Genomic DNA, 15,366 nt, shown 5'->3' on the forward strand with positions numbered 1-15,366 from the left:
TTTCACCGACAAAACGCTACGAGAGCTGAAGATTGGCGGGGGTGGCTTCCTATTGCCGGCGGAAGAGGACCAATTGAGAAGAATGCTCGAGAGGCATGGGAAGGCCTTCACATTCTCACCAGGAGAGATCGGGTGTGTCGACCCGACCATCGTCGAGCCAATGGTGATCTTTACAGTACCGCACATACCATGGAGTCTCAAGCCGATCCCAGTACCGAAAGCTCACATGCCGATGTTGATGGAGCTTCTTAAGCAGAAAGTGGAGTTGGGCATCCTCGAACCGTCGAGTGCCCCCTATTCTAACCGGTGGTTTACGGTACCAAAGAAGAACGGCATGCTACGGTTCATCCAGGACTTGCAACCGGTCAACAAAGTGACCATCCGCAATACGGGAGTCGGGCCATCAATCGATGAGTTCGTTGAAGCCTTCACTAGAAGGTCCATATACTCGGTCGGAGATCTTTACTCAGGGTACGACCAATTCCAGCTCGTCGTGGAAAGCAGGGACATCACGATGATGCGGACCCCTCTCGGCCTAGTTCGGATGTGTACCCTACCATAGGGTGGAACCAACTCAGTGGCACACATGGTGAACGCAATGAACAGAGTTCTGAGGGACTGCATCCCGGACATCACCCTAGATGACATCCCTATCAAGGGGTGTCTAGAAGATGCTAAGGATGAGTCGATCGTCGCGGACGGGTGCGGAAGGTTTGTCGCGGACCACATCTCCGACTGCGAGAAGTTAATACGGAGGCTCGAGGGCGCACGGCTTACCTTCTCGGGAGAAAAGTCGGCTTTCGGACAACCGGAGATATTAGTGGTTGGCCACCTATATGGGCCGTATGGCCGGAACCCATCGCCGAGCAAGGTAGAGGCCATCTCGGCAATGAAGGAGGAGTACGGATCCATCACAGAGGTCGTGCAGATCTTGGGAGCATGCGCCTTCCACCACATATGGGTCCCTCATTACACGCACGTCGCCGAACCAGTCTACGGCCTGCTGAAGAAGAACAGGAAATTCGAGTGGACGAAGGAACATACGGAGGCAGTTCGGAAACTAAAACAAACGCTTACCGCGGCACCGGTTTTGCGGAAAGCGGAATACGCACCAGGAACTCTGGTCTACATCACTGTGGACACCAGCCCGACCAGGATCGGGTGAGTCGTAAATCAAGAGGACGAAGACGGCACGCGCTTCCCTCTCCGGTTCGGTGCGAAGGTACTGAGTGAGCGACAGCGAGGGTACACCCAAGTCAAGCGCGAGCTGTGGGGTATCGTTTTGGCGGTTAAGGTCGACAAAGATTACCTAATCGGGACAGAAGTAATTATCGAAACGGACTGCTTGCCGATTCTCGGTATGGTCTCTAGATGCGCAACTCACGACCTGGCCATGCTCAGGTGGATTGCGTACATCAAGTCCCTGAACCCGGAGATATGTCACATCTCAGGTAAAGACAACGCCATGGCCGATATGCTTTCTAGAGAAAGATTTGAGGATGAGGACGGCATGGTATCAGAGAGCGAAGAAGTCGGCGCAAACTTCTTCAAATCGGCAAGGATGAGGATAAAAGGGCGAAGCCCTCCGCCCGTGAATGAGTTCAACGAAGACGGCTACAACGGGGAGTGGCTTCTAATCGGGAGATTTCTGGAGACAATGACGACAGACGCCACGAGGACTAAGGAAGAGGCCAGACAGCTCCAAAAGAAGGCATACCGATATTTCCTACAGAACGGAAAAATCTGGAGGGTCCCAAAAAAGCGAAACGACGCGCCACTCCAGGTAATAGCGCGGGCGGATGACCAATAGAAGCTGATGTCGGAGTTCCACGAGAGCCTTGGTCTGGACACCAGGGTACATGGGCTACATTCAAGAAGTTGAAGGGAAAATTTTGGTGGCCAAGCATGTACAAGAGCATGCACGACTTCGTGTCCACGTGCGAAAGCTGCCAGATGCACTCGGTGGTTCGACACTGCGACGGACTACACCCAACTTATCCTCCGACCGTGCACTTCAAATGGATGGTTGACTTAGTTACGATGCCGATGGGCGTAGGTCAGAGGGATGAGCACTAACGAACAAAACCATCGCGGCCGTATGCAAGTTTCTGATCGAGGATGTCATATGCCGATACGGGTGCGTGGGGAAAATCGTGGCTGACCGAGGAAAGCTAGACGCAGAAGAGGCCGAGGAATTGTTAGATCGGTTAGGCGTAAAACTGTCCCTCACAATGGCATACAACCCGGAGGCAAGTGGAAAGATTGAACGGGGCCACAGTCTGATCATAAAGGCCATTGTACGCGCGTGCAAGGGTCGAGTCAGCGACTGGCCGGGGTTGCTCACGTACGCGTTATGGGTGGACCGGACTACCCACAGTTCGGTGACAAGGTACATGCCGGCGGAACTAATGTACGGACAGAAACTCGTCATGCCAGTAGAGCGAACGATCGCCTCGTGGGCAACGATCGATTGGGCTAGCGAAATGAGCAGAGAAGAGTTGCTAGCGGCACGAATCCAGCAACTCGAGCGAAGACCGGAAGACGTGGAACGAGCAACGACGAGGGTGAGAGAAGCAAGGATCCGAAACAAAGCCCGGTTCGACTGAACGCACCGGCTCCGGCCAAGGAAGATCGAGGAAGGCGATTGGGTGTTAGTCTATGACAGCAGCCTCAACAACCAGCAGAGGTCTACGCGCAAGTTTGCGAAGCGATGGTTCGGCTCGTACATGATAAATAGCATCAACGAGAATGCCACGTATCATCTCGCGGAGCTCGATGGGACGCGAATAACGACTCCGGTGGTCGGGAAGCAGATAAAAGCCTTTAAGAGACGGAACGAGGAGGAACCGGACCTGGGAGCCGAAAGTGCCAACTCAGGAGACGAGGGCGAGTAACCGATGGCCCGGAATCCTCCACTAATTTCACCATCCGGCACATACCGGAGGATGTGCGGTTTAGTGGGGGTGGATGTCGTGAAGATTCCGGGCCATAGGTAGAAACAAGGTGAAATGTGCAGGAACACCAATTTATGTGAATGCACGGCTCGAGAGAATTAAATAGGGAAAGTACTAGGCATGAGTATACGGAGGGGTACAAAGTAGTTAGGGCATTAAAGAAGAAATAGACATCGCATATGTAGGGAGAGTTACGAGGGGAAAGAATCTAGGAAGGAAAAGCGACGGGTCATGAATGCTTGTAACGGTCGCTCCTTGTGTTATAAAGGGGGTGACCTTCGACTATCTTCGGTGTCGTGCCTTTCTGCACCAGATCGTTTGCGTGAGTCGGGTGGGAACCGTTGGGATTTTGGACTAGGAAGAGGAAGAATTTGAGACGATTCTAATTATGAATAGATTATTAGAAACTTGTGAATCCCACAAGTATAATGTATCTTATTGATTAATATTTATGTAAGAATATATATTTAGATTGATAGAGAAAGATATAGAAATCTCGCGAATCCCACGAGTATAGTTTATTAATTGGTGTTTTAGGAAATATATCCAATTTCCCAAATATTTCACACCCCTATTACATTGTGCTCCCCATCCTTATATGGTGATGAGAGAGTCTTCACAATCCATGCTTTTTTTTTTCTAACTATATACTCCATACTTTTCCTATAGATAGACTATATGCTTTATCTAAAGTGATCATGTTGTTTCTATCTTGTGCATTTTTTATCGACTATAGCGTTCATGCACGCTACATATGCATGCGTAGCTTTTTCTTTTACCATGCGTTTTTCTTTTAACTAAAGTTTATCCTACGTGAACTTAACTTTCTATGTGGGACATCTACTTTTTAACTAATGAAATGTTAGTGTAATGGTAAGGTTTCACATTATTAACATAGAGGTGCAAGGTTTGAATCTTGCCCTATGCATGTATGATTTATTTTGACATTTTCTTCTATTTCTTCATATTTACTAAAACGTTACTTTATAAGTTTTTCATGTAGTGTACGAAATACATTACGACATCGGGATGCCATTTTTTAGAGGAGAGGAGATACAAAGAGGAGTGTAAGGACTGATCGTCGGAAGGCGCTTCCCCCTGCACGCGTCAGATGCCCGAGTGCTCCTGACCAGGGGATCAACCTTCAGCGTCCCCACCTACCCTCGTGTCTGGCTATTGCCAAGCTCTACGCTCCATTGTCGGCTCTTATCTGGTTGTAATCACCCACAGCACTATGCACCTATGTTGTTTAATAGAAACCTTCTCTACCTAACAAACGTTGTTCTGAGTGTCTTGCCCGTGTTTGCGTCTTCGCACGACACTCTTACCCTCTCTCGTTCGCTAGCCTTACCTGTTTTCCCGTGGTCTCAGGACCTACGTGGTCCTCAAACTCCTCCCTCCTCGTTTTCTCGATTCCTTGGTTCGAGACCCCCGTGGTCCTGCCCGACTTCTACGCATCCACGAGGATAACCTCGACAACGTCAAGTTGCTTTGAAACTTGGCACCCGAGGACGTCTGGTTCTTCTTTGGTTTTCTGCCTCATCAAGGGAAAGGCCGAGTGGTGCAGGTGTGTTGACATTCGTTGTCTCCCCGTGTCCCTGAAAAACTTCTTTTGTTACATGTTGGTGAACATTAGCAACATTATTGTCAACATTTTGTAACTTATTCTCTCTGTGTTGTTTTAGTTCTAGAATGTATTTGCCTAATTTCTTTATATCTAGAGTATCTAATAGTTTGGGGAGGGTGGGAGAGGAACCAAGTATGTCCTGGTATTTTGCCCTTCTCTCGGCATAGGTTGGACACTTGCATGTAAAGTGATACTCATCCTCTATTTCTATGTGCATAACCTACATATCCTTTCCTCCCAAGGGACTCCATTAGTACGACCACTCTCAATCTCAAGTTGGTGAGATGATATTCTAAGTTGTCCAATGGCAACCCTTAGTGCATGTGGTAAGAATACATCCTGATATTTTGGCCACGTGATAAAACCTAACATAGAGAAGTGCATGAAGTGTTCCTTATAATACAACATTTTAGATGGGAGTGGCTCTAGTGCGGTGATCCATTTATACCGAGTGTAAATTTGCCATATTTCTTGGCGTATTACATTATTGCGGTCCTCATGAGAGATTAAAGTGTTATCAATCGTGTGGTTGTACCTAAGGGGAGGTAGGTTATTAATGTCTAGACCATTCACAAGAAGCCAACTCACCATCATGCCATACCATGAGCTAGTATAGTCAGACTCATACAATGATCGAGAGGCCTTAAAGGCTTGATAAGATATTTTATCATGTGGTTGGCTATGTATCCTGAGAATAAAGACTACAAGTTGGAAAAGTGATTCTACTAACATTGGGGGTAAAGGGAACTCGGCCCTAATAATGTCATGTGGCACTGTCAATTTTCTTTGGAGTTGGCATGATAACATCATCACCAATGGTCTCTCTAATTGTGTCCACATGAAAGATGGTAATCTTGGGGCCCAAACCATTGATGCATACATGAGGGAGGGGGTCACTAATGAATCAAAGAACCACCCTTTAGTCCATGGCTCTTGAAAGTATGCTAGGTGGCATTGTCTCTCTAGGAGTGAGAGGGATGCATGTCCTCTCATAAGTCTATCCTTCGCTGCCTATGTCATCGAAAATTTACCTAAGCAAGCACTGAAAGTGACTCCGAGATAGACATATGATCCAACCACCTCAACTGGGCTATGGGATATAGTTAGGTGACACTTAGCTCTAACTTGGGCCGATGTGTGGAAGATAAGGACTTTAGTTTTCCCTAGATTCACTACCAATCCTCGTTGTGCGCAAAAGTCATCTAAGGCATTAAGGTGCCTTTGTAGGTCGTGTTCGGATTCAAAGGCCAAAACTATGTCATATGCATAGAGCCAAATACGAACCTGCGTATCGCCAAGGACTACTCTGTTGCCTCCCTTACGAGCAATAAAATCTGTGATCTCATTAATGTAGATCCCAAAAAGGGTTGGTGATAGGGGGCAACCTTGTTTTACATCAATAGTGCTAGTGAAACAATTGGATAGGCCACCTGGGCATCGACACACCCGGACACTTGTTCATATAGTGTGTAGATGGCCCAGACCATGTCATTTGGTATCCTCAAGCTTTTAAGCCTATCAAAAAACCGCTCTCTAGGGACTGTGTCAAAGGCTTTGCGGAAGTCCACAAAACAACGATATAATTTCTTCTTGTGAGCCTTAGTTTGGTCAATTAAGCATCTAAGCGTGAAGATATGATCAATAGTGGAGAAGGCTCGTCTAAAGCCAGCCTGTTTAGGTGCACGAAGATTTAGAGTCTCCATATAATCGCTAAGTTCTACTTCCATTACTGCACTATATAATTTAGCAAGGGTATGACCTATCATAATGGTCCTATATGTATTTGGGTCCATGGGGTCCCCCCCTTTATGTATGGGGACCACTGTGTTCATAGTCCATTGTGGTGGAAAACCCTCTATGAGGGCACGATTGAAGCTTAGAGTTAGCAAGCGAGCTAGGCACTCTCTCGCATATATAATGTGTTCTGCTCGCAATCATGTGTGGTCCATGGACTTCCTATGTTATAATTTATTTATGACCTTCGTGACCCTAGAGGTCATGAAAAGTGTCCCCGTGGTAGGTCGGGGTGTAGAAGGCATTGGAATGGGTGGTTGGTTTGGGATTTGGTAAAGTCTCTCTGTATATGTGTGCCAGGTCTCGGGATCTTCGATGGGTGTTTGTGGTCTTGGCTCCCATAGTTCTTCCATGCAATGGCGCAATCGCTACTCATGAGCATATGGTAGAGTTCCCAATATTGGGATGCCTCCCATGCTCTTCTCTTACGACGTGTCATCTTGCGCATTTCTTTGCAAGCTTGTATTGAGGTAATACTACCACTAAGTAGCAATACTGTAAGTTGTCTATGTAAGTCCCTACAATCCTCATCATACCATTTATTGTGGCATAGATCCTAATCTACCTTGATTTGAGTGTTTTGTATATGGGAAACTGCTAACTGTTACTAAGGCTTTCTAAAGGTAGGGAGGGATCAAGGGAGGAGAGATGGGCCTGAACATGTCGAGAGTATATGTCAAAGAGCTCATGTGTGAAATGTATTGTGGTGTGATGGCATGGTTGACTAGAGTTGGTGACGTTAGAGATATCACATTTTAGCTCGAAGTATAAGAAATTGTGGTCTGCGCCAATAGGGCATGGGGCCACCCGAAAGGAGTTAGTCATGTGGGTAGCTTCAGGGCGTCCTATTTGATAATCAACTGTGCTTTCCCCTCCTCCATGTGGGAAACACGTGAGCTCTTCCGAGCCTGGCCACTTGGCTAAACCATTATATATGACCATCCAGTGCTGACTGCCAAGCTCGAGCAGATGATGACCAAAGCTCGTGGTATCTGCACCTTGATCCTTTGATCTACGTGTGGTGCCTATGTCTAAAGGGTCAACATTTACCGTTTCTAGGTTTCTATTCATCTGAAATACTATGCATTTTGGAGATTGGGTTCTCGCATTGAAGTCTCCTACAAGGAATACTTCTCCTTGGGAAAAATATTGGATTATGTCATCCGATAGAGGCTCGTATGGGGAAGGCCCATGTGGCATTCCTTCATCAACTAATCTCGCCAAGCCAGCAATATTATAATGGGATCCTTTTGGGGGAAAGTAACAAATGGCGATAAATACTGTCTAGTCCTTACTTGTGGAGACTTTCACCGACATAAAGTGAGCTTCTGGGTATGTCCTCAGCATTTCTATCCTATTATGTAGCTCTCTCCGAAACAATATCACGACACCTCCAGATCCCCTAGTAGTGTGTCGATGTGAGGTTTGTCTAAAATCGGACTCCGAACGAAATCCTTCGACTCATGGGAGTCCTCTATTTGGATTTTGGTGTGTTTCTACCAAGAAAAGTATATCTGATACCTTTAATATCTCCTCTAGGCGGCCGGGGTGTGTCAGTTACAATTCCATAAGGTCATCCTAAGTGTATTTTCTGTCACATGGGCCACACACCGTCAATTAGTAGTGTGATCATTTATGATCACTCGCCCGTCTCGATAAAAGGCGTGATGCCCTTCTTTACGAGCTTGCATAACTCGTGGTATACAACTCTTATGATGCTCAATTTGCATCTTAGTGAGGTCTTCATCGAGATAGATAGGGTCCCCACCCAATCCTCGAAGAATCGGTCTCTTCTTAAAGAAAGTGATTCTAGAGTCTAAGTCTTTAAATTGAAGGACTAAGGCTCTCTTCCTAGTTGTGTCACGTCCGACCCTCCAAGCTTTGGTGATAGGTAGGGTCTCTCTGTACCCTAACATTTTCCCAAATATTTGTGCATCCTCATTTGGGGATGCACCTTCCTTGAGTCCAATGACACGTACATTTAAGTGTCGGCCTGACGCATTTTCTCTTCTTCAAGGGTGGTATTAACAATATTTTCATCGTTTATTTCTTTTTTAATGTTTCTTTTAACCATGTCTACCCAACCCATTTTAGGTAACTCTATGTTATTTTTAAGTTCCTCTTGAACTTTTTTAATCTCGTCCTTTATATCCTCTATGGAGGATATTTCACCGTCCTCTCGAGATACCTCGATGTCATTAAGTTGTTTTTTAAGGTTGGTGTTTTCCACTTTAAGTTTTTCTATTTCGGCCTTGAGGGCGTCTTTTTCCTCTCTATCTTTTTTCTTGTGGGTTTCAACGTCTTTCGCCCATTTTTTCATATCCATCTCTATTTTTGTTAAACGGTTAAACATATCTAAAAAGTCTTCTTTACTTATAGCCTCATCATGTATATCCTTATGTTCCTTAGCTCGTTTAGATGTCATTGTGGTGTCAATAAGAAAAAGATAAAATAAATGGGTGTGAGACTTAGCCGAGTTTGTGTGTATGTCGCAGTCACATCGGCATTTCGTCGGTCTGTATGAAGCACACTACGAGCACGCCAAAGAACCCACCAATGGAGGCTGACACTCGAAGTGAAACCCACACATCTCAAAGATCCAATTATGCGCACTTTACAATGGCAAGAACGCAACAGACGAAGACAGACGGCGACGAACGGTGACGAACAGTGACGAATGGCGACAAACAGCAGCAAATGGCCGCAAACAACCCCGTAGCAGCAGACTGTTGTGTCGTCGTCGTTATCACAATGGCTAAATGAGAGAGAGAGAGAGAGAGAGAGAGAGAGAGAGAGAGAGAGAGAGAGAGAGAGAGAGAATGATGATAACATGTGATATATTATATGAAGAGTAAGTACAAGAATAGCGAGAAGACTTAAGACTGGCATTGAACCGAATTGGTTTGAAATAATACCTTGTGCCTCTTTTTATAGTGTTGTCAGTACTCCTGAAGTTTCTAGAATGTTCCAGAGAAATCTAGAATATACATCAATTTTCTATAGTGAAATAATAAATGAAAACAAACATTCTTTGTATTATAATAAATAGCTTAATGGTAAGGCTTCAACCCATGTTACACATGGTCATGGGTTCAAATCCTTTTAATGTCATACCATGCTATATCATGACAACCGGACACCGATCCGACTCTTGGCTTATTCAGCAGATTCGGATCATGTTGAGCTTGCTCACTCAACATTTATATAGTACATCAAATGTAACGATTCCATAATACGACCGTTACAAAAAAGACCATTACACACATCCACATAATTGTGCATGTGTTCATACACATATTTATCCTCACTTGTACTCGTATACATTACACATACCACAACCCATTTATTGTGTTTGACCCTTACACCGCCTCGTACACTCCTACGGGCAACAACCTCATCTTCTTGTCCAGCCCCCACCTATCTTGGTTTCGACCCGCACTCATCCCTACAACCCTTTCACACCTTGGTCGTCCAAACCAGCCAACACACTTTTCTTGTTGCTTGATTCCAATCTTTCAGTGCCTTGATTTGTGCAGTAGTTGCATTTTCTTTAGGAATCTCTGGAGCATCTTCTAGGTCTCCATCAATGTACTCCCAATACCTTTTTCCATCAAGAAATTTGTCATTCTGAATTTCCACGCACGAAAATTGTTTTTAACAAGTTTTTCTATAACTATTTGGCTTCCATTCTTGGTGGCTATCTCTGCTTTAATTTTAGGGTTTTAGTTGTGATTAAACTCAGCAAACAACTCTAATTCAAACCAGCGCACAAAGTAATATTCTTCTGTAACGGCAACTAAGCTCTTACACCATGTTAAGAATGTGTTACGGCAATTCTTTATGCAACCATGGAGACGTGATGGGCAAGATCGTTTAGGGTTCAAGTGAGAAAGGTGGAAGGAGAATCACCTATGTAGCAGCCCAAAAATCCTTCTATTTCATTCGTGGGAAAAATACTGACTCTGTTACATCTTTTTTTTTCTCACTCTTTACCTAAGAGTTTTAGGGACTTACATATGTAGTTATTTTGTTGTGAATAGCTATTTCAAATTTAACAAACCATCCACATTAAAATAACATTATTATATAAGAAGTTTTCCACGTACATTACTTTCCCTCATTGGTACTTTTTTTTTACAAGTGGCAAGTACTAAAACCCTAGAGAAGCCACAAGTCGTGTTTTTCAATACATAATGTAAGTATTCGTACATATGTGGCATGAACTAATACAATTGACAACTCACAAGATGTTTTTCAATGGTATTATGTAATTTGGATCAATGATTCTAATTTAATACGGTAGGTTGTCTTTCATTAATTCGTGTATCACATGAATTTCATCAATTTCTTTAATTTTCATAGTATTTTCAAACTTACATATCCTATGTTCTACATGTAAGTCTTCATTTCATGTATATATAATGGTGGTTAACGTTCCAACTCCTTTATAATTTATGTACCCTCGTAAACATTATCATCGAAAGATATTAAGGTACCTAAAAGAGAAAATAAGAATTCCATGAAGGAAAATTCGTTTATTACAACTTCTCTTTCCATGTTGTCTTTGTATATTTATATACATGAGCTAATTTTTGTTTTACATCCAATGTTCATCAAGAATTTGAAACCACGCTTAAATTATGATACGATCAACCTATGTTCATGTGGTGGTGGTTGACAAGGAACTCAAACTTCGTAAAGTTTTGAATCCAATAGGATGCACAATCCCTATTTTCATGTGGTTATTTATGACTACTTTATATCAGGGTCCTTACAACTTATAATTCAATTAGCTCAAAGTCTTTGCTTGTTTAATGTCAATTTTCCTAGTAGAAAGCCTCAACTTTCACAATCATACCATTGTGTAGTGGATACATATCACAATTCTACCAATATGTTGTGGATATTACACTGTGTGTGGTCATGTATAATGGAAATAATAGCCTATGCAAATGTCGATAGCTAACTTCATGTCATTCACGAACTTCACTACATAAATTCCCATATTATCAATAGAAATAGCTTGATAACAATATTTCATCATCCAAGATTGGAATCAGCACACAAGGTTTGTAAAGTCCAACATATGTTTGGGGATGAGCCAAAAACTTTAGGATTGTCTTCTATCCAATGAATAGTATATAATCCTAGAATAAGATCTCTTGCAAGGAGCCCACTAAGTTTACATTGTCAAACTTGGACATAGTGTTTGTATGCATCTTTTAGGTTATCTAATTTTAAATCATTTTAGGCAATAAAGCAACAAGTTTATAGATAATGTCTTGTACAAATACAAATGCACTACCAGAGTATGGTACATTTTGATTGATATTCAACACAATTAGCATCGTTGATATGAAATTGGCCTTTTTTATTTAACTATAACCAATTATTAGATATACTGTCCACCGGAAATTTTAAATTTTCAATGTTGTATGGTGTTAGTCAAAATCCCAAAATCTAAAAGCAAGAAAAGCAAAAATATATGTTTCGATGTTGTATGGTGGGATTTAAAATCCTCAAATCTAAAACCTTTTCAACAAGAAAGGATAAAGGGGGACTTTTTGTAGGATGCAAAGGATTTGGTCATTTTTAGGAAAGGAAAGAGAGGGAGATAATGAAAAAAGAAAGAGAGAATTTTTTATGTAAACTTTCAGTATTTATCTCCACAAAACTTCATTGTTACTATATGGTTTAGGTCGTTAGTTGGTTTGTGAATAGAAATAAATCATTTTTTTCTAGTTCAAGACATGCAACCAATCATAAACTGTCTATCCATTGTATGGTCAATTAGAATAAATAGCATGCGTAAAATTAAACCTCTCTTTTGTCTAGTTTTAGCTCACTATATAATAATGTTGCATCCTTAAAGAGGCCCAGTTACATGTTCTAGTTACATGACTTTAAAGCATTCCACTTGCTTGCATTAACCTAGTTATGATAGTGCAATAACATCAATTCACTATCATCATTCTCATCAACAATACAAACATGGTGATGTAGAGTGAAGGTTTACATGTTCATTGCACAACCCATCCCCTAGATGAAAGTATTTGGTGTCTCGAGACAAACTAAGATGATGTTTTAAAATAAAGTGGACCTTTGGGTTTCCTAACAATATGTTTTATCATTTCAAGCGAAGAAGTGTATGAGTGGTCATGTGAAGACAAAGTATAATATTGCAATAAAGGCAAGATACATGCAAAACATCCCCGGGGTTTGGATTGTTGTATGTAACTGCTCCTAGAATCAAGATCCACTTGTTTCCCACTATAAATGCTCAAATAAACGTAATATTGCATTATTATCACTTTAGAATACTAAAGAGGAGCAACATATATGAAAGTTGAAACTATACAATCCATTTGTATGAGTCTATTTGTGAGAGAGAGACAAATATCACATTAGTGAACTTATACATGCTCAGAACCAATAAGCTTGAAAGCGCTTTCATGGTTGTTACTAATTGCTAATGCTATGGACAATGATCAAAATCATGTAGGTTTAGTTCTTCCCTTAGATGCAAAATGGCCTTTCCTACTAAGATTTCCTATATCATGGTTTGGCATAAGCATAGGCCTAGCAAGCCAAGCCTACCTATGGAAGACATTGGCAAAATATCTTCCATGCATAGAAATAGTGTTGCATTTTATCAATCAAATGAACATGGTAGTATGGACCATGGCAATGTCCTCCCTAATCATCATAACATACACATACCTAATGAAGAGTTTGTTCTACTTTGAGGCAGTGAAGCAAGAGTTTAAGGACATTGTCCGGAGCAACTTCTTCTTTGCACCATGGGTAGCATGCCTATTCTTGGCATTGGGGGTGCCACCAGATATTATGAGATGGATCATAGGTAAGGATGACAAGGTACAAAATGGATGGGTGATTATGTTGATGGTGCCAATAATTGGGTTGGAACTTAAAGTTTACGGGCAATGGTTACTAGGGGGCAAAGATAGGTTAAGTGAAGTGGCGAACCCATGCACACATTTGTCTGTTGTGGGGAATTTTATTGGATCTTTACTTGTAGCCAAAGTTGGGTGGCAAGAGCTAGCCACATTTTTGTGGGCAGTGGGCATTATCCATTACCTTGTGTTGTTTGTCACCCTTTATCAAAGGTTGCCATCCTCTGTGTCAGTTCCAAAAGAGCTACACCCAGTCTTTTTCCTTTTTGTAGCTGCACCTAGCACTGCTAGTGTTGCTTGGAAAACGATCGTTGGAGACTTTGATTACTTGTCTCGCATTTGCTACTTCATGGGCTTGTTCCTCTACACTGCTTTGGTGAGTGCTCCTCACATAATCTTCAAAGTAACCACTTTAAAGTCTTACTTAGGCTCTTTCCCACTAAGAGAATCCTCTTAATTTCTTTAAAGGAAATAGTAAATGGTATAGCACTCTTACTAATTAATAAAGTGTGCAAGTACATGTTGATGTCGGCTTAAGTTTTTTCATTCAAGCCCAAGTAGTTATTCATAAAACAAAACAAAACAATTGATAAATTACAAGAGTGTATGTAGAATGATTGTTCTCTAGAGAGGTGTTCCTTAATACATTGATCTCAATTATTGACGTGAATTAAAACCATGAAATACATTTTCAATAACATTGGAGAGAATATTAGACACTTTAGAAACTTTAATTGGAGATCGAAGTATTTTGATGAATTATCATTCTTCAAACCTCACTAAGATCTATTTATACCTCACACCCCTATATCTTGCTAAAAAGTGCAAAATACATAATGTAAATGCTAGTTCTTCTATAGTTGGCACCAACATAAAATGTAGGCATTGTATCATATTAAATTCCATGGTTCAAGTTCAAGTTACCGCACAACATTCTGCCTCTAGTATGGTATCATAGTATGTTAGCACACATTGGTTACTACTCTTTTTAGTTTTAGAGGTCAAAGGAGAATGCCCCTTCCAATCTCGATCTTGTACCTTGATGATAACACAATCTTTGAGGATAATCGATATACCATATATGCAATGTAGTGTTAAAACCAACCAATAATTAGCCATATGCAATTTATAAAAGTGCAATAAATTATATTTTAAGTTGATAAAGAATTATATAAAGCATCTAAACTATAGCAATACTAATCTCATACACTAACAAAAGTTTTCATTTGACTAGGTTGTTCGTCTCAATTTCTTTCGTGGATTCCCGTAAGAAACAAGTTCATTTTGAAGGTCTTTTTCTCATTCTTTCATTGGTATTACTTCAATAGTGACAATATGTTTTGCTCCTATTTTTTATTATTTGATAGGTTCTCCATTACTTGGTGGGCTTTCTTATACCCTATGACATCCGCAGCCATCGCAACTATTCATTACTCACACACAGTGAAACATCCTTTAAGCATGGCTTTAGCCATAGCACTTTCCATAATGTCAACTATTACAGTCTTTGGTCTCTTTCTCTCAACAATATTCCATGGGGTTTTCTTGGGGACACTTTTTCCAAACGACATTGTCATTATACCAAGAAGGCAAACACGTAAAAGGAAACACACGGTGGAAAAGGTAAACGTTGAAGACAACACGAAATATAACAAGTATTCCTTGCATTCCATTTAAGGTCAAACAGCCTTATGGAATAAAATCACATGATTCAAAATGTAAAAGCATTCATTTACTCTACATCTTTGCAATACTAATAAAATTTATGCAACTACATTCTTTTCAAGCATTACAATTCCTATAGTTGGACTCAAGAATAAGAAGAAAAGAATGTCCCATATTTTTGTAATGCAACAAAATATAACAATACTTACAAATTTCCAATTTTAATTTTCTTCCTGATAACATGTGTTTAATAGTTCCATGTTCAAATGGGGTCATTCAATATTAATCAGGAATCATTATATGGACACTGTTTTATGTTCAATATTTCAGAGAACATGAAAACTACTTCCATGTTTACAAATTTTGATTCTAGAATTTCCCATCTTTGAACTCTTTTATTTCAGATACTTAC

At 41.4% G+C, this 15,366-nt stretch overlaps 1 protein-coding gene across 1 annotated transcript; it reads left to right on the forward strand.

The window, feature by feature from the left end:
• The first annotated feature begins 12,852 nt into the window (after positions 1 to 12,852).
• LOC147866370 (guard cell S-type anion channel SLAC1-like) lies at positions 12,853 to 14,966 on the forward strand. The gene is made up of 3 exons (XM_087316747.1): positions 12,853 to 13,665; positions 14,524 to 14,555; positions 14,657 to 14,966. Exons 1-3 carry the CDS (start codon positions 12,853 to 12,855, stop codon positions 14,964 to 14,966), a joined length of 1,155 nt encoding a protein of 384 aa, XP_087172873.1.
• The last annotated feature ends 400 nt before the right edge of the window (positions 14,967 to 15,366 follow it).

Source organism: Azolla caroliniana, unplaced genomic scaffold (assembly GCF_043228905.1).
Source record: "Azolla caroliniana isolate FFs.n. ecotype wild unplaced genomic scaffold, voAzoCaro1.0.p SCAF_3, whole genome shotgun sequence".
Lineage (NCBI taxonomy): Eukaryota > Viridiplantae > Streptophyta > Polypodiopsida > Salviniales > Salviniaceae > Azolla > Azolla caroliniana.

What these genes read in the sequence shown, in the direction of transcription:
- LOC147866370 (XM_087316747.1), top strand. Translation starts at nt 12,853, where the DNA reads ATGGACAATGATCAAAATCATGTAGGTTTAGTTCTTCCCTTAGATGCA. An exon ending in TGTTCCTCTACACTGCTTTG is followed by an intron (nt 13,666 to 14,523) that starts GTGAGTGCTCCT and finishes TCATTTGACTAG; the next exon opens with GTTGTTCGTCTCAATTTCTT. An exon ending in AATTTCTTTCGTGGATTCCC is followed by an intron (nt 14,556 to 14,656) that starts GTAAGAAACAAG and finishes ATTATTTGATAG; the next exon opens with GTTCTCCATTACTTGGTGGG.